The 18,083-nt window shown below is 46.5% G+C and overlaps 1 protein-coding gene across 4 annotated transcripts in view; it reads left to right on the top strand.

The window, feature by feature from the left end:
• Nucleotides 1-10,922, top strand: part of MYBL2 (MYB proto-oncogene like 2) — a 29,450-nt gene extending 18,528 nt beyond the window's left edge. For 2 of the 4 annotated variants that reach the window (XM_019484633.2, XM_019484634.2), the window contains exons 9-14: nucleotides 1,968-2,107; nucleotides 3,571-3,670; nucleotides 4,282-4,395; nucleotides 5,652-5,819; nucleotides 8,698-8,853; nucleotides 10,622-10,922. In XM_019484633.2, coding sequence (XP_019340178.1) covers nucleotides 1,968-2,107; nucleotides 3,571-3,670; nucleotides 4,282-4,395; nucleotides 5,652-5,819; nucleotides 8,698-8,853; nucleotides 10,622-10,750 — 807 coding nt within the window. In that variant the 3' untranslated portion in view covers nucleotides 10,751-10,922. The remainder of the gene's footprint in view (nucleotides 1-1,967; nucleotides 2,108-3,570; nucleotides 3,671-4,281; nucleotides 4,396-5,651; nucleotides 5,820-8,697; nucleotides 8,854-10,621) is intronic. The other 2 variants (XM_019484635.2, XM_006276553.4) reach the window with 1 other exon arrangement.
• Nucleotides 10,923-18,083: the final 7,161 nt, after the last annotated feature.

The following is an 18,083-nucleotide window of genomic DNA, read 5'->3' as shown; positions in this document are numbered from 1 at the left end:
ATGTGACAACTCCTGGTTCTTGGCTTTGGCTCTGGCTCCTCATTATTCTTTGAGCTGTGCAGCCTCAAAAGCAAGAGGATTGCTGCCCCAAAGAGCTTGCAGTTCAGTACAAGACCAACAGCAGATAATTCTAGGCAGACAGAAGGAACACAGAGACTGAGACCAGTTTGTTAGTGTGATGGCCTGTATTCTCATTGCCCAAGCTATTGTCAAGTGTTTTTTGTAAACACCCCAGCAATTAAGAAGAATTTGAAGGACTCCCCTGGGTGCTACTGGATTAGGACAAGTTGACCTTCCTGGCACATGCATGCCTCTGGTGCCTGGCCTGTGTATAGGTGAGGAGCCAGTTCATCCTCTTGGCTGAAGTGGTTGAGGCCGTGGATTTTAGTGAGAAATATCTCACAGCCTCTCCCTTTGCCCTGCAGTGGATTCACTGTACTCATTTCTGTGCAGCATCTTCTACCTAAGGATTTCAAAACACTTCAGCAGTGTAAGAGAGTGTTACCTCTTAGTCTTCTGTTCAGTAGTGCCCTTTTTTTGCAATTTTGGGAATGGCACAGGTTTTCTGAGCTTCCAAACATCACATAGTGAATCTGTGTTAGAGCTAGGAATGGAAAACAAATCTCCTGACTTCCAGTGTCTTCTTCCAACCAAAAAGCCAATCTTTTTCCATGAGTGTAACAAAAATAGCTTCCTTCTCTTCCCCCTGCCCTCCCCCTCCAACCTTCCCAAGAAAGTTCCTGGTAGGCTGGTTGCGGGGTGAGATGTGGTTTTCACTGGCCTCATCTTCACTAAGAATGAAGAGGCTTTTCTCCTTCCTTTTTCTTTTTTCACTTGTGGTAGCTAACACAAGGTTATGGCTTAGTGTAGGGGTGGGCAGAATAGGGCCCACAGGCTGGATTCGACCCGTGGCTGCCCCCGTGGGGCCGAGCCCTGCTTGGAGCAGCCTGTGCTGCACTCCAGCCCCAGTCTGAACCAGTGCATACCTGCCAGCCTTGGTCTGGGCCAGTGCGCACAGCATCCAGTGGGGCTGCTCCTGGTGCAGCTGCAGCTGCCTGGGTGCTGCTTAGCTCTTCTTGCCTCCAGCGGCAGCTCCTCGTGCTTCTGCCCCTGCTGTGTTGCTCTGGGTGGGAAGGAAACTTCAGCTGGGCAGCTCCTGCTCCAACATACAGGGCTCTGGCTCCAGCTCCAGCTGCCTTCCACCCACTGCCCAGGCAACTGTGCTGCATGCACCCCCTCCCTCTCCTCCCTCCCTTCACCTCCAGCTGGCTCCTGGGGCTTAGTACCCCATATACATGTGAACACATCCTGCCACAGGGCAGGGGCATGCAGGGAGCAGATTGTGATTCTGCCCCAGGCTCCAGCTCCATGCTGTCACTGCCCTGTGACCCTGCCCCACATTCCTGGCCTCACCTGCCTGTCCCACTCCCAAACACCACTCCTAAACAACGCTCATTGCCTGCCCATGGCCAGGGGTGGTGCTGACTTGGTCCATCACAACTCATCAAAACTGTCTATGTAGCCACCAGGCCCAAATAATTGCCCACCCCTGGCTTAGTGGGACTGAGGTAGCTGGTTAAGGTGAAGACTGGGAAACCTGAGGTTCTATCTAGATCTGCTAGCCTGTATCAAAGCTACAATCTGCTTCATTTAAAGTGGGACATTCTCTTTGGTTAGCAAATCCGTGTTAAGGATACACCTTTGTTTAGGTGTGCCCACTCCCATCTTGGCCATACATATATTGTACAGCTTTCAGTGTTGCTGTTCCCATAAAGAAAAGAATAAATTTTACTTGCATCTGTGCCAGGAGTTGCACCAGTATCTATACTATTACTATTACAGATTGCACCCTGAACCAATGTAGTTAGGCCAGTGCAATTTAAAAAAAATTTTTAATGGTGAGATTAACCTTGAGTTTCCAGCATGCTCAGCATCTTTTACCTTTCTTCATTTCCCTTGTTGGGCAGTTCTTAAACTTCTGGACCAAGCAGGACACACTGGAGTTGGAGAACCCATCCCTGACCTCCACACCCGTCTGTAGTCAGAAGGTGATTGTGACCACCCCGCTGCACAGGGACAAAACCCCCCTGCTCCAGAAGAACTCAGCGTAAGTCTTTTCTCCTCCTCCCAAACCCCATCTCATCACAGGGAGGTTGGATTTTTTGCAGTGTTATCCAGCAGCTGTGGCAACCCCAAGAATAGGAAGCGGGGTTGCCAGTATTGAGGTTTATCTTGTTGGATTCCCCCCTGGTGAATCTGTTTTACAAGAATGCTGGTGTGTTGTAATGTTTTGAAGGGTGAGTTGTATTCCCCATTGCTGGAATGAAGGTACTCAGATTTAAAACTGGTGAGTGCCTAGAATAGGTGAGGTCAGTCAGCAGTGGATGGGCCTGAAAAGCCAAAGTCTCACCTATGAGTTGTGAAATCTGCTCATGATGATAAAATGCCTCAGCCCTCAGGCAGCTTCTGTTATGTCCACCTCCTGCTTGTACTGTTCAAGAGGATGTGTGGCTGGAAGGCTCAGGCTGGAAAACTTCTTTGAATGTATTCTCCCCTTCATCTGTGAGTGGCAGGGTGAAGTATCCCCCTTGTTTGGAGAACAGCTCTGCTCTGGAAGAGGATGCCTCAGCAGAGGGCCAAGCCAAATCAGCAAGTCTGAATAGCCAGTGTCACTGCCTGCAGAACCTGCTCTACCCTTGCAGAACAGAGCTTTAGCTTCTGGGTGTGTTTGCCTGGAGAACATAGCTGCATTGGGAACCGGGAGGTTGCTCATCTCTGCTCCACTCTTTTACAAATGTGTCCCCTGCCTGACAGGCAGTTTGGGGCATCATGCTCCATTTTACTTGCATTCCTTAGCTCTGGGTGAGGTGAAACCTTTTCTATGGAAACGAATGCTTTGTATTCACAGTTGGAGCTGGGCGGGGGAGGGGTAGCAGCTGCTAGCGGGGCTAGTCCTATGCAGGAGCACAAGACACATACAGCTATCTAGTGTACCACAGCCACAAAGTGCTGTTGGTATAGATGCAGCTATCCTGGCACAGTGGTGCTTTTCCAGCATAGCTGGTCACAACCAGAGCCCTATCCCTGCAAAAGCATGATTTTGCTTGCATGACTGTGTGAGGGGCTTCTGCTGGCCCAGCATCTGGCAACTTCCTTACTCCCCAGAGCTCCAGTGTACCCCTGCCCTAAGGAGCTGTGGGTCACTTGCAGTCCTCAGGGATTGAGTGAGTGATGGAGATGCTACTTTAGGGCTGGCCATGTACAGCTGGAGCTGTTCATGTGTTGGCTCCAGCAACAGTACCTACTTTTCCACTGCTTTGTCTGCCCTGCCTGAGCCCTTTCGGTACCCCCACCTGGCAGCAGGGCCTGCTGATTTTGATGTCAGAACCCAGCACCTGTGGAGCGTGTCCTCTGAGGAAGACTCAGAAGCATGGCTCTGGGGCTGCAGGGCACAGCGTGCTGCTGTTTGTTTGAGGGAGGGAGAGTAGCTGGGATAAGGGAAGATGAAGCATATAGTAGCAGATCCCAGCATATTCTGCTCCTGAATACCTGCCCTATCTCTGCTGTTAGGTTTGTCACCCCTGATCAGAAATACGTAGCGGACAATACTCCTCACACGCCCACGCCATTCAAGAATGCCCTGGAAAAGTATGGACCAATGAGGCCTCTGGTAGGTATTGAATAGATGCGTGTGCCCATTGCAGCATTGCTTCAGCCTGCTCACTGAGCTTGTAGGCTGCCCAAGTGATTATTGCCTGTGTTGTTGCCACCTAAACATTCACCAAAACACCCTTACACACCTGGAAATGTTCCAGCCCAATCTGAGAATTAAAGTGTGCTGAGTTGTTTTGGGCCATCAACCATCCCAGTCACTGTTAATGCGCAAGCCCTTAGTAGCCTGGGTACGTTCCTGGGCTGGATTGTGCCAGGGATTTCAGTGGCTTTATGAATGTGCCTTCAGAGATAGCCACAGCCCTTAGATCGTATATAAACCAGCAGTGCTATGCTCCCTTCTCTCAGGTTTGGTATTCATTCAGGCATCCCTGCTGAGCAGAGCCTTGATAACTAGTCCTGACTGACCAGGGATGCTGTGAAGGCAAGTTAGAAAATCAGGCTATGAGATTAGATTGTAGTAAACCAGTATTGCATAAAGGAGGCCTCCCTACCCCCAGTCAGCTGCACCCCATGCTTTCATCATCAGCATTGGCACAGATTAGCCTGCTCTGTACCACTCCTCTGACAGTGTCCTGTCCTGTGACCCTGCTCCTGATATTTCCCCAGCCGCAGACCCCGCACCTAGAAGAGGATTTGAAAGAAGTGCTCCGGAGTGAAGCTGGCATTGAACTCATCATAGAAGATGATGTGAAGCCTGAGAAACAGAAGCGGAAACAAGGGGTGAGCCTTTTCTCATACAGCTGCTGTCACGCTGCCCTGTTACACGTTGGTTAGGTTCCATAATTGGGCAGGGGCAGATTGTTGGCTGTTTAGTGGCTGCCATTATTCCTGCTAAAGTGGTCCTCCCACCAGGCACTCTGAGCATGTGAATGTTGCTTTTTAAGTCAGTGGGACTACTTGGATGCTTATGGTAATGCTTCTGGATCATGGCCTAATGTGCACTGAACATATGCCCCAGAGCTAAGTGTACCACTACCACTGCTACCAAGGCTCCATGAACCTGTAGTGAGTAAAGATCCCATAGCATTTCTCTTAAGGACTTGGGATGTTAGTTCAGGTCTACTGGGCAAGTTCTACCTAGGTCCCTTGTGTTCTGCTCACTTTCCCTTCCTGTCCTTGCAGGGGGCGTTACTTTTTCAAAACTTTGTTATTCAGGATTTTAGCATTGAGATTAAGAATCTGTGTTATGTTCTGTGGCAAAAAGAGAAAATAGATATCACTCCTGTTGGGGTGGTTGTGATGAAGATCAGCATGCTTTTATGTTGTCTGTGTGCACAAGACAAATGGTGACACTGTATCCTTTGCTGTAGAGAATCCCTGGTGTGGGCTCCTTGTGCTATGACACTCAGCATCTATTTTCTGCACCTGGAGCAATTTGGCTCGATCTTACAATGACCCTTTCAAGGGTGATACTTCATAGAGATACTGCATGTAGGGGTGTGGGTTGACTCATGGGCTTCATATTAGAGCCTTTTTGCCTTTTATATTGCTGGTCCAGTATAGCCAAAACTTTGTTGTCCTAAGATGGCTGCTTGACCTGCATGAACTATCCTGGTGAGTTTCGGGAGAAAGGGATCCCCATCACAAATCACACCTGCCACTTTGGCAGGGTACTAAGGAGTAACCCATTTATGGGGCTCGCTGTTCAGAACTTGTGATATTAAGGGCATTTATCACTGTTCTGTGTACTCGATCTCTAGGGGCTTTGGGTTTCTAACATCTTACACTAGTATAAATTTCAGGAGGAAGTGTTGAACATAACCTGCATGGTCCCCAGTCTGCATGGTCCCCAGCCTTTTGCACCAAAGGGCTGTGTACAGCAGGGATCTTTTTTCTTCTTTTTTAAAGGCTGATAAAACTACCTTCTGAACCCCCCCTTTCATGCTGCTTTTTCCATTGCTACTGGCTATTCCATCCCTTGTGCCAGTACCAATATTTATGATTGCCTGCTTTGTTACTTCTTATATGCTTCCCAGCTTCACAGAAGTCCCATCAAGAAAGTTCGGAAGTCCCTTGCCCTCGACATCGTGGATGAGGATATAAAACACACAGTGTCCACTCTACCCAAGCAGATCTGTTTTAAAAGAGCACCGGTGAGGGATGCTAAAGTGGTGGAGACGGGAAGGGAGGGCTGGAAGCCAATGGTGAGAACAGTGTTACCAACTTAACTGTTTTCTGGCTAGTTTTAATATGCTTTCAGGCATATTAGCATCAAAAGGTGAGATCCACCTGTATAAATCCCTGAAAATCCATTAACACATCATCTGACACTTAAGTTGGAGTCACAAAAAAGTAGAAGAGAAGTACCCACTTTTTGGGTTTAAATTTCTTAGGGTATGGTGGAATAGAATCACACGTAGACCCCCAGTGTACATCCGGTGGAATCTGATTCTAAGTGTACATTAAGAATCAGTTCACTGTGTGTAAAATTGATGAAGTGTCCAATGACCTTTTTGTGATGATTCTAGAACGTCTTGTCTGGTGAATTTCTACTTTTGGGGTCTGGCAACACTGGCTAAAAAAAATACTTGCTTAATAAGCCTTGTCAGTGTGAACAGAGGAGGTACTGGCTGGCTAGAATGTTGATTCTCCTGCAGGACCAGCTGCAAACATCTCTGAATCCACAGGAGAAAGCAGAAATAGTCAGAGGGCAGCTGAGTGTTGTTTAGACTGTATTAGTGGAGCTAATTAGAGGTGTTCCAGTTAAGCACACACAGTATTGAGAGGAACCATCTGTCAGAGATTAGAGGGAAGCACAATATATCCCTTCACTTCTTCCCTCCACTCCTGGGCTAGTGCTGTGCTGTGAACCTTGCTGCTGGGTTTCTGCTACATTCTGGGTCACATGCATGGTATTGTATGTGATGGAGTGGTGGCCTTTCTTAAACACCTTTCACACTGTGCTGTCTGAGATCATTGCAGACCCCTCTCTGCAATGCTGCACCCCTGAAACATTAAATGTAATATTCTGTGAAGCCTCCTTAATGAGCAGAGATGTGATTATCCCTGTTAGCCTGAAGTCGGGTAGAAAATAGACCCTAGCATTTGCCTCTTAATGAGGGGAAGCTTCCATGGTGGCTTCTCACATGGGTGGATAAAAAAAATGGAGCCTGCTGGGATAGTCTCTTGTGGACTCTGTGGCTCTTATTAATTGAATTAATACCTTAAAAATTCTTCCTGATTAAGTCTGATGAAACATTAGTATTACATTTCAAAACTTGAAAGAAGGACTCAGATGCAGGTTTAGGGCTCATACCGTCTTCCTTAGCACCCATTGTGCCTTATCTTTTGCACCATAGAAGTGTCCTCTGATCTAGTAAGTGCCACATCAGTGGCTACTGAAGGTGAACTGCAAAGCCATGAAAGTCTGGGGTAACAAAAATTACTCCCCAGAGGGGGATTTAAAGGAGCAGGGCAGGAGATTTAAATTTGAGATTACTTCTCTTAAAGCTGCAGCAAAACAATAAAACTTTTTTCCTGTTCCAGTCTGCTGCACTGCTGGACTTGCTAAAAATGGACAGATTGCATATTAACAATACTTAGGCTATCTCATCTTATTGCTGGTATCTCACCAATACCAGAGTAATCTCCAACCTAAATTTCCTCTGCTGCAGCTTGAGGCTACTGCTCCTAGTGCCATCTTCTACAGCCACAGAGAAAAGATAGAGTGACATCTAGCAGACTCAGGAGAACCCCTGGCCTATCGCAAAGCAGGAAGGGGAAGTAATTGCCTTTGAAAAGCAAGTTATCTCTGATTTCTGTGATGGCCCTTTTCCTTTTCCCCAGTAATGGGAAGGAATGGGGTGGAAAATTCTGTATGCAGACTAGACTTGATCTCATCCGTGAGGGCATTTATACACATACTTTTCTGTCCCATGACGTGCTGGAGATCTGCCACTTTGGAGCAGACTTGATTAATCAAGTCTGCTCTATGTGCGAGCTGAGGTGAACTGTGCTGCACTGTGGGCAGTTGTATAAGTGGCGAAATGTGTGTCAGTGCACAGAAAATGGTGGTGGTGCACTTTTGAACTTAAGCACTTCCAATGTGTTTTCATTCAAAAGAGCACCACTTCCATTTTCTCAGTGGTGATGTGCATTTTGCCACTTCTGCAACTGCAAGCATCACAGCACCGGAAGCTTTTCAAAGCGCCCGGTGCTGTGGCACTTGCATGTGTAAAAATGCCCTGAGTGTCTGTAGAACACAAGCTTCCTCTGGCCCTCCAGAAGCCACGTTCTGTCTCCGTGGCACAGACTATGCTGCAGTTGGAACCATGTTAACAGATTTATTTCTTGGTTGGGTCTGAAGGCCCAATCATCACCCCACTTAGATAGGCCCAACAGGAAGTGAAGACAAATGGCCACTTGCCAGCTGCAAATTCCTTGCTGTTTTGGCTCAGTTTCTCCAATCTGTAGCTGCCACTTAGGCTGAACAAGGACTGCTCCTGTGTTGTCCTCCCCAGGTGTCATTAGGCTTCTGGTTAGCTGCTGCCTCTCTTGTCCACATTATTGAGCTGTGGCTGCTATAGGTTTGCAGATAGATTCCCCTCATGGAGAAGAGGGTGTTTTTCATTGTTTTGGCTACCCACCTCCCCAAATATCTCCTCTATGGACAGAGCTATGTTCAGGCAGGCATTTTGCTGACAGAGCTGCCTCAGTTAAGGGTATGGTGTTTTCTTCCATATCTATATCCAGTGTTGCTGTTTCAGCAGAAAGTTGTAGCATAGACTGAGTCCATGTTTAAGCACTATTGGTGCTAATTTGGTTCTAACCCAGTTGCCCTGTGTCATTTTTCCTAAGAGCTGTGTGCTTTTGGTAGTGAGGCTCTAAGTAAATTCTTCCTATGCACATTGGTTGCTAAAACCTTGCTGGCAGCAACTGTTTTTAAGTAGTTGTTTCTGGTGTGGAGGAAAAGACTGGACTGGAGAATTTTGGGAACACAAGTGTCTGAATGCAGGTGGGCAATATTCCTGGGTGTAATGGGGCAGACTAACTTGTTTCCCTGTGTTGATTTTTTTGCTGCAGTCAGTGAATTTCTTCTCAAGGTCCCTGAACTTCTCTTCCTCCAGCAATAAGGATGACAACAGTTTGCTTAATAGGGGGTTCATGCAGGTGCAAGTGAAGACCGAGAAGACATCCTGTACCAGGAAAATCCCAAGCCAGTTCAAACCTCCAGCTCCGGTAAGCGCTGGCAAGCAGCTGCCCTGCTCCTTCCCCTCCCCGTGAAATATTAGTAAACAGCAGAAACCCTTTTCACTGCCCTGGGACTTGTGAAATGAAAGTGGAAGCACACCTCAGTAGATGAGGCACTGGGGGGGTGACAGAGACCCTCCAAAGCAGATTTATTTCTCTTTTTTACATGAATCCTATCAGACACCTTGCCCAGACCCAGCATGGAGCACTTTGATGATTTGAGCCTAGGTCTCGCTATCTGGACTAGGATGATTCTGCCACTGTCTGATTTTGGGGGAAGTCACTGAACCTCTCCTGTAGCTGGTTCTTCATTGGTACTATGGGGTTAATATTACACTGGGTTAGTGCTTTGAAAGCCTCTGAAAGGCCCATGTATATGCACTTTATTAACTTCTCAGTCCAGCGTCTTGTCTCTGTCTCTTTGTAGCTGCACATAGTTACATGAGTCAGAGAGAAGGGATAGCTTTCTTCTCAGATGCTTGTAATGGGGATTAAACCTATTTGTTTGTGAAAGCTCCTACTTGTGCTGAATAAATACTCTTCCATCAAAACAATTCCCACAGACCTCAGAATAAATTGGACTTGCATTTAACTTCCCTGGTTTATAAACCATGTCTCCCATTTTGGGTTGGGAGTGAATTGCTCTGGGCATTAATAGCTATGTATAAGTAACGTCTACTGGCAAAAGCTTGGAGGGTCTGGGACTCTTGAGGGGCATGGGGGGAAGGGTGGACCCATGTGATCCCCAGTTAGGTAAATTCCCTGGGCATTTTGTCCATTCTGCTGATGCCCAAAGGGAGGACTGACAAGGAAGGTATTGCAAGATGCTTGGGATTTACCTTGGCTTTCTCTGCAGTGGCCCTAATTTAAACATACTGCCTGCTGAGCCATGGTTGAGCTGGCAGCTATAACTACATTGATGGTGGTGCTGCTGTTAGCAGATGCAATGCTCTGGAGATCTGATTCTCTGTGGAAGCCCCTTTCTGTTACTTTCTCCAGCACAAAGGGGCTGCAGGCTCCTGGCTACAGTTGTCCAGGAGTCCCACAGGTGTAGAGGGGTACCTGCCACATGGTGCACAGGCTGCCAATCGGCTGCTTTCCACCCCCGGCAGCAGTCAGTGTAGGGGGCCTGTCTGAACACTGCACTCTGGCTATTCCAGATGGCCATGGTGGCTCCTTTCCCCACCTCCTGCTTGGGTCCTGTACTGGGTAGGGGAAATTCAGGCCCTAGGGTACTGGTAAGATGCACATTGCCTGATTTCCTCCATGAATGCCCATACTTTGATCTTTGCAAAAGGTCCTGTGGTCAGTGTAGGGAACTGGAAGGCAGATGCTGCCAGTGTCCAGTCCCATCCTGACTCAGATCTGGGGTGAATCACTCTGGATCTGAGTGGGAGAGTACAGTTCCCAGGGGAGTGCATGGAAAGATGTGGTCATGTTGCCCCTTGCCCAAACCTGCACTCCTATCCCCAGCTTTTTGCTGCCATAGCAGGGACTCCTAGTGGCAAAGCTGCCTGAAGACAGATCTGCAGCAGCAGACATCAATTAAGACTTGCTATATGGCGAGAGAGCTACTGTAGCTTCTGGGTTTCATTCATACCAATTGCTTTCTCCTGGAGACTAACTGTTGGGGGTTTCTATAGTCTCCTGAAGTCTCGTAGTCCTGCCAAGAAGTATTTACCGTAACCCAGAGGTGCTGCTATGCACGTATGTTAAAATCTGTTTTCTCCTCCTTCCTCCCCTTAATCCACTCTAGATGTCCCGTGCTTGGAAAGCAGTGGCTTGTGGTGGAACCAAAGACCAGCTCATCATGCAAGACAAAGCTCGGCAGATCTTGGGCATGTTAAAACAGAGCCATACATCACGGACCTTAATCTTATCGTGACGGATTGCCCTACCTTTTTTATGATTTTTTGTACTGGTTTTTAAATGGGAAGATTAAGAAAGAACACACGGAAGAAATGTTCTTGGCAAGACAGTGTTTTTATGGGTTTTTCCTTCTATGAATCCTGTATTACATGGTAGATTCATATTTTAATAAATTGTGTTAAATGCTGGAGGAGAAATGGGATATAAGTTTTGGAACCAGTAATGGAAAAATTAGACTACAGAAAAATACCTCTCCCCTCCTCCTCCCCACAACCCAGAGAAAGTGATAGTTTAAACCTCCTTCCTGTTCTTCTCCATTAGCAGAAATAAGCAACCTGTGAAATAGGGACAAGGCATTTACTGAACCCCAGTCGATTCCCTGCTGAGCAGAACAGATCAAGCTGAATTTCACACAGCCTGCTCTGGTCCCTGCATATTTCGCCTTCCAGCTCCCTGCCATTCCTCTGAGGACAGCATGGTGCCTTGTCCTCAATACTGGTGGAAGATGCTTTCTGGCTTGAGAATGGTGTTCAGGGGTTGCCCTTTTGATGGTTGATCATCGCTTTGAATCCATTCAGCCCTAGGGAGTCTCTGAAATCAATCTGCCTCTTTTTTGGGCTGGACCATCTGGATTTTTCCCCATTATTGAGGCCTGGTCTAAGCCTGTTTATACCCTCATCCTGTGTTTGGTTTTTAAGGTATTCTAGGATGGCAGCATTGAGTCTAGCTGGGATTCTTTTCTGTCTCATGGGCATGGAGGTTTAATTGATTTGTTTAGGAAACTACCCATCTGCCATCGGTGCTTCGTCTGTGGGAAGCCATTTATATCAGTACAGTACTGTGCGATTGTCTGGGGTGTTGCGCTCACCTCCAGCACTACAGAAGTTATTGTTAACAGTATGCAGCTTGGGAGCTGATGTATGTTCAGTGGAAGGCACAGGCAAGAGAACAGCCTCTGGTGTGAAATGGGACAGGATTTACAAGAGTTTGCTAGCCGTGTGCTTCTGGAAAGGAGCTGATTGTTACCTGTGCTTGTGCTGCCTCTAGGTAATGGAAGGTCATGGCTCGGAACATTTATTGATCTAAAGCAAGCATCGTTGACCATTAGCAGTGGAGGAAAGATTGCTTTCTCACTTCTGACCTGGTGGTTCTTTTCATTTGGTATGTTCTAAAGTAGTCTGAGCTGTTGCAATGTGAGTTAGCTAGATGGTAAGTCACACAGCTGGGACAAAGTAGCTGGGCAACCAAAATGATTAGGGGCCTGGGAAGCAAGTCGTAAAGGGAAAGAGTAAAAATGCCAAGGTGGAATCATGTGGGCTTTTCTCTGTGGCTGTAGAAGATGGGACTAGGAGCAGCTCAAGCTGCAGCAGAGGAATTAGGTTGGAGGTTCAGAGAAACTTTCTGACGAGCACTGGAACAGGCTACCTAGAAAAGTTGTGGAATCGCCATCCTTGGAAATTTTCAGGAGCAGCTTGGATAGACAGACACTTGGCTGGGATGCTTTGTCAGGGACAATCCTGCCTTGAGTGGAGGCTGGACTAGACAACATTGTGATGTCTCTGCCAGGCCAGCTTTCCTATGACCCTATGAAAAAGCTTGGCTGAGCCACTGCATATACTGACTCTATCCTATCAGTGAATAGGGGACTTCAGTCTTTAGGACTAATCAAAGCAGCATTCCAAAGCCACTTGAAAAGCAAGAGGGAGAATGTGTAAGTTCTCTTCAGCCTTTTCTGAGAAGTTGCCTTGCCTGTGACTGTGCTGGTATAATTAGAGGGATACAACCCCCTAGTTTAGATGCAGTTATACTGGTATGAAAGTGTAGGAAAGAGCAGTACAGTAACCTCTGTTTAAGGACACTGCCTCAAGACTGAAAAAGGCTGTGCCCTTACCTGGAGTATGAACTGAGCTGGAGTTCCTGTATGCAAAGCTCATTACATGCATAATGCTCTCAGCGGGTTAACACTAGCTGCCCTGAAACTGGTAGCCAATTTTAGGCTTCTGATAGTCATTTTGCAACTGAAACTGACGAACTTCCTTGTTTTCAAGGTTTTGAAGTAGTGGCTTTTGACAGCTGCTTCCCTTTTGCCTTTCTGTGTAATGCTCGTGCAGTTAAATTGTGCATAATTACATTAAGAAGTAAAGAGTAGAGCCAAAAGATGCCAGGCATTTGGGCAGCATGTGCTTGCAACCAGTAAAAAGTTGGGATTCATATTGCCTTATGCAGTGAAGTGAATTGCACATTTAGCTACTATGCATCTAGGTGGATTGCACTGTATAAAGACCTTTTTAATGATGCAAATTCTGTTGGCATGAGGAGTTGTACTTCTTTGCTACTTACAGTAAGAAGTCACTCCCCTTATTGAGACAGTTACACTTGTACCAATGCTGCATATACACCATGCTTTGTTTCATATTATCTGCCCAAATACGCTGCTGCCCTTTTAAACCCTTTTGCTCGTTCCTGTTCCAGCCAAATGATTACAGCCATGATAGTGTGACCTGTGGTATCTAGTCACATAATTTGGCTCTTAAAATGCTATAGCCCATGTTTGTGAGTTACACAGTCCTACCCACAAGCTGTTGTAAAATTACAGTAGGGTTCTATAATATTGCTGTAGACAGTGGCTTACGTTTCCACATTTAAAGGAGAAAAGTCTTATTACTGAAAAATGATTAAGGAAACTTTGGGTGTAAGAAGTGAGATTTCCCTGTCCCCCAATACATTTTCTCTCTCTTTTTTTATGCTAGTTGATAGCTTGCTTAATTTCTGTTTGGCCAAGGAAAATTCAGGGAGCCACTTCTCCCTTCTTTCTATTTTTGGTTCTCAGATCTGCAATGTTTGTTTTGCAACCACAGCTGGGAATATTGGTTTAAAACAACTTTGCAGCCAGTTCTATTTTTGCCTTTTAAAAAAAATACCGGAATGTCTCTTGATCTCATCCTTTATAAAAGGATCCCCCCCATCTCCAAAACCTGCTATCTTGTCACAAATCTGAATTGAGACTCCATGAAATATTGAATCCTGGTTGGGGTTGTTCACAGAAAATCTCAGTGTGACAAACGCTTTGTAGACTAACCCAAATTGCAGCTCAGCTAAACCAGAGAATCTCACTAACTCCAAACCTGCACTGTTCTGCTGATGCCAGTCTTTATCCTGTGTCATCTTCATGTTGCTTTATACTTCCAACTATTTTTTAATCTCCAAGCCAAGAAAAATCCTGATCCCATCCTAAACTAGGAGAATAAACTATAAGTGAAAGTGTATGAATTTATACTTCCTATGGAGACACTTCTATATGGTAGTCTCTCTTTAAGTGCATCACTGGGACTGAGAAGAGATGGCATTTACCTAGAATTTGCATTTGTCCAACCTTGGTGTAAACAATTGTCATTAAATACACATAAGTGTCAGTGCCATAGCATCAGCAGCCCCCAGTTGACTCCCTCATTTGTAAGGCTTCTAACACTTTCAGGATTGCTCTTAGTAGCCTTGAAAATGAGGGGAGACACCAGCTGTGAAACTGAGTAGCCATGTTCAAGGTTTGTAATAGCAGCCCTTTGACAGCTCCTTCTCCATCACCATTCCTGGCATCCTTAAAAGGAGCTCAAGAAATGACAAAGCAGATACAGTTACTAGACAGTTAACTTCAGTGCAATTAAGTTACAAAGCAGACCCTGGGACTGAAGGCCACTGTTTTTAAGTGGTTCATACAGTTAATTGATAGGGGAATAACCGGAGAGTGTTACAATGTAAGCAATAGGCCATAATTTGGGATTGGCAATGTTATGCAGGATTATGCACTTCCCTGGTCAATGGAGTACAGTGTCTTTGATTATCTAGTTTGACCTAGTAGGTAGAAGAGGACATAGACTTTCATCTAGTCCCTCCCCCCATCCTGTATTGAGCTCTAATTTGTGTCTGACTAGGTATCTCTTTCAGAAATGCAGCCAGGTTGGATATTAAACCAGCATGGGATGGAGGACCTGCTACTTCTGGTAGGAACAGGAGTAGAAAGAGCCTTCTGGACCATCAGATCTGGGTCCCTACATTTGCAGGCACCTGTTTCCAGAAGTATTTTCCCAAATGACCCCTTCAAAGCCTCACACAACTGCAAGGCACAATACCAGAAACACCAACGGCCCCTTACAGCAGGTCACAGGTGGAATGTAGGGGAGAAGAAAGCCCTACCTCTGCCATGACACCAAAGTATGTGGTTACCATATGCTCACCATCCTGGGAAGTTTTGGTGGTTTGCCCCAGTAATTAATCACCTTCACTGCTACATATTTGTTCCTTATTTTCAACATGAATGTCTGGCTTCAGCTTCCAGTCCCTGGTTCTGTTCTGTCTTTTCCCTATGGGCCTTCAGGATCCAATTTTTTTCTCCTTGTGGAGTTACTTTCAGCCTGTGCTTGTGGGTCATCTCTGTCTTAGTGATGTGACCCTTTCATCTTGTCCAGTCGCCTAAACTGTGTAATTTGGGGGCTGTTCTGTAATTGGCACAGTCCCTGCCTTCCAGAGCAAGAGTTTTTACAGCATTGGCTCTGTGGGGAATGGTGCTGGGCAAAGCTCCTGTCAGCCTGCTGAGCTTTTGCCTCAAAAATTCTGACCTGCTGCCTTCCCTGCCGAAGGGACCAGACTGTTTCAGGAATCTTGCCCAATGGAAGCAGAGTTTTTATCGTAAGTGCTCATGGGGGGCAAGCCAACCTGGACTCTGCTTACATCTACCTGGAGAAGCAAGTGCGAGAGGCAGGGAAATGGAGATTTTGGGGCAGGAAAGACGAGCTTTTGAATTAATCGGTTAGAGTCAATGGCACAATTCCCATAGACTGCAAGAGAGCCAGGATTTTATCTCAGTTTGACTCTCCAGTATCTGGAAACTGACTAATTGTAAGATGCTCTGGCTGTTTCCAGCAAGTAAAGTAATTTGAACTTTTCCAGTTTGGGATGCAGAGGGAAGTATAACACCTGTGTTCTTCATCTCTGGGTGGTATGGATGGAAAGGGCACTGGCATACACATATGTTTCAGGAAGAGAAAAATCCCTGCATTTTCAAACTTTTCCAGGGATCACAAAGAGCAGAGACAAGGGTGGGGAGAGAATGGCCCATCCTCATAGCTTATAAATCTCACCTGCTGCAAGATCCCTTAGTTGACAGGTTTGTAAAGCCTAACGCTAAATTGCATTTCCTTCCCCAACCCCATCTGAATGGAGACCCTGAGCTATGGGCTGCCACAACCGGCTAGAACACATATCTGGTGCAGAATCTGAACCTCTACCTTGTGGAAAAGGCCCTAAATTAGCGGATTACGAGTCTGGAAAACACTAACTGCTCACTCTTGCTAATGGTGTAAATCCCGATCTATCTGGGTGGCCTGCCATATGTGAATTGCTTATTAAGGAAGATCTAATGTTGAACCAATTCTGGGAAAAATGAGCAAGGATAGCCTAGATAATGACTAAAAGATAATTAACTTTTAATTGGAAAAAGATGTTGCCTATGTTTAATAAAACCCTGACTGTTCTTTCTGAGCTGATGCTTATGGACTAAGGTGGATACAAGCTTACTAGGCCTGTGCGAGTAGGCAGCTATTAGATCCGGCTTCAGATCCAGCTGCTTCAGATGCCAGGGGTCTGATCCGCAGCTCCAGACTGGGTTTCCACTTAGATCAGGCCGAAGCAGCTTCAGAGCTGCCTCGGAGATCCGGCCATAGGGTATAATGGGGAATCAATTAAATATCTTTAACTGTTGTTTTTTGTCTGATTTTGGATTAAAATTGCAGGGGTTGTAGCCTTTGCTGAGAGTATGAAGCCTGCCAAGTTTCAAGAAGATCGGTGCAGAGGTTTGGGGGGAACTGAACCCCAAATTTCTGAAAGAAAAACTCATGCCACGTGTACGTATTACAACACAGGGGGGTGACAACTGCCAGGGTGGTGGCCCCTGGTGAGGCCACAAAGCCTGCCAAGTTTCAAGAAGATCAGTGCAGAGCTTTGGGGGGAGCTGCACCCCAAATTCTTGAAAGCAAAACTCATGTCATGTGTATGTGTTAAGCCACAGTGGGGTGAAAACTGCAGGAATGGTAGCCCTTGGTGAGGCCACAAAGCCTGCCAAGTTTCAATTTGAAAGGTGCAGGGGTTTGGGGGGCAACTGCCCCTCAAAGTACTGCCAGGCAAAACTCGTGACATAGGTGACTGTGTGTGTTAAGGCACAGCAGGCTGAAAACTGCAGGGGTTGTAGCCCCTGCTCAGGCCATAAAGCTTGCCAAGTTTCAAGGAGATATATACAGGGGTTTGGGGGGAACTGCACCTCAAGCTGCGGACAAGCAGAACTGGTGACATGGGTGACATTGTGTGTTATGGCACAGCAGGGTGAAAGCTGCAGGGATGGTGGCCCCTGCTGTGACCACAAAGCCTGCCAGCTGTCCAGGAGATCGGTGCAGGGGAGTTCTGGGTTCTGGAGTCCTCCACCTCTAGCGGCTGACAGACAAAACTCCTGACATGGGTGCTTGTGCAACTGACTGTCTCTGTCTTGGGGCAGTTGATTGTCTGTATTGATTCCTTCCTCTTCTTAGTCTCTGGTTCTGTAGGTGTTAATTGTTGCTAAATAACTGGTTACATTACCTAGCAGCTGTGTATTGAGCTGGTCCCTGAGTGAATCATGATTGATTGCAGGGGTGTAAGTTGTAGCCGCGTTGGTCTAAGGACATAGGCAGACAAGGTTCCTTGGGTGAATCTGATATCTTTTATTAGACCAACCTAAATAGTTGGAGAATAGTTATCAAGCAAGCTTTCGGGTTCAAAGACCCTTCGCCAGGCTAAGGAAGTTTCAGCAGTTGGTGTGTGCTCTTCCTGGATGGAATGAAAAGTAAAGAAGCCAGAGGCTGGGCTGGGGAGTCAGATGTCAGGCAGGTTATAGTGTGTCAAAAATCCAATGGCTATATTTAGTCCATGATTTTTAGTATCCAGGAGGTTGATGAAGTGGAGTTCATAGGCTTGCCTCTGGGAAGTGTTGTGTAAGTTTCCTTTGAGGATCAGGACTGAGAGACTGGAGAGAGAGTGGTTTTCTCGTGAGAAATGTGCCCCCACCGGTAATTGGGTATTTCTGTCTTTGATAGATTTTCAGTGTGCGTTCATTCTGGTGCGCAGTTGTTGTTTGGTCTCTCCTACATATCTTCCATCAGGGTATCTGGTGCATTGGATGAGGTATATCACATTCCTGGAGGTGCAGCTGTAAGATCCTGGGATGCTGATGGCTCTGTTGTGGAGTGTAGTAATGGTGGGGGTGGTGGAGATGTGTTGGCAGGTTTTGCATTTCTTGTCATGGCACGGTCTGGATCCTTTTGGTG

The sequence above is a fragment of the Alligator mississippiensis genome, chromosome 9, assembly GCF_030867095.1.
Source record: "Alligator mississippiensis isolate rAllMis1 chromosome 9, rAllMis1, whole genome shotgun sequence".
Classification (NCBI taxonomy): Eukaryota; Metazoa; Chordata; order Crocodylia; family Alligatoridae; genus Alligator; species Alligator mississippiensis.
This window is presented reverse-complemented; position numbering and strand designations above follow the sequence as displayed.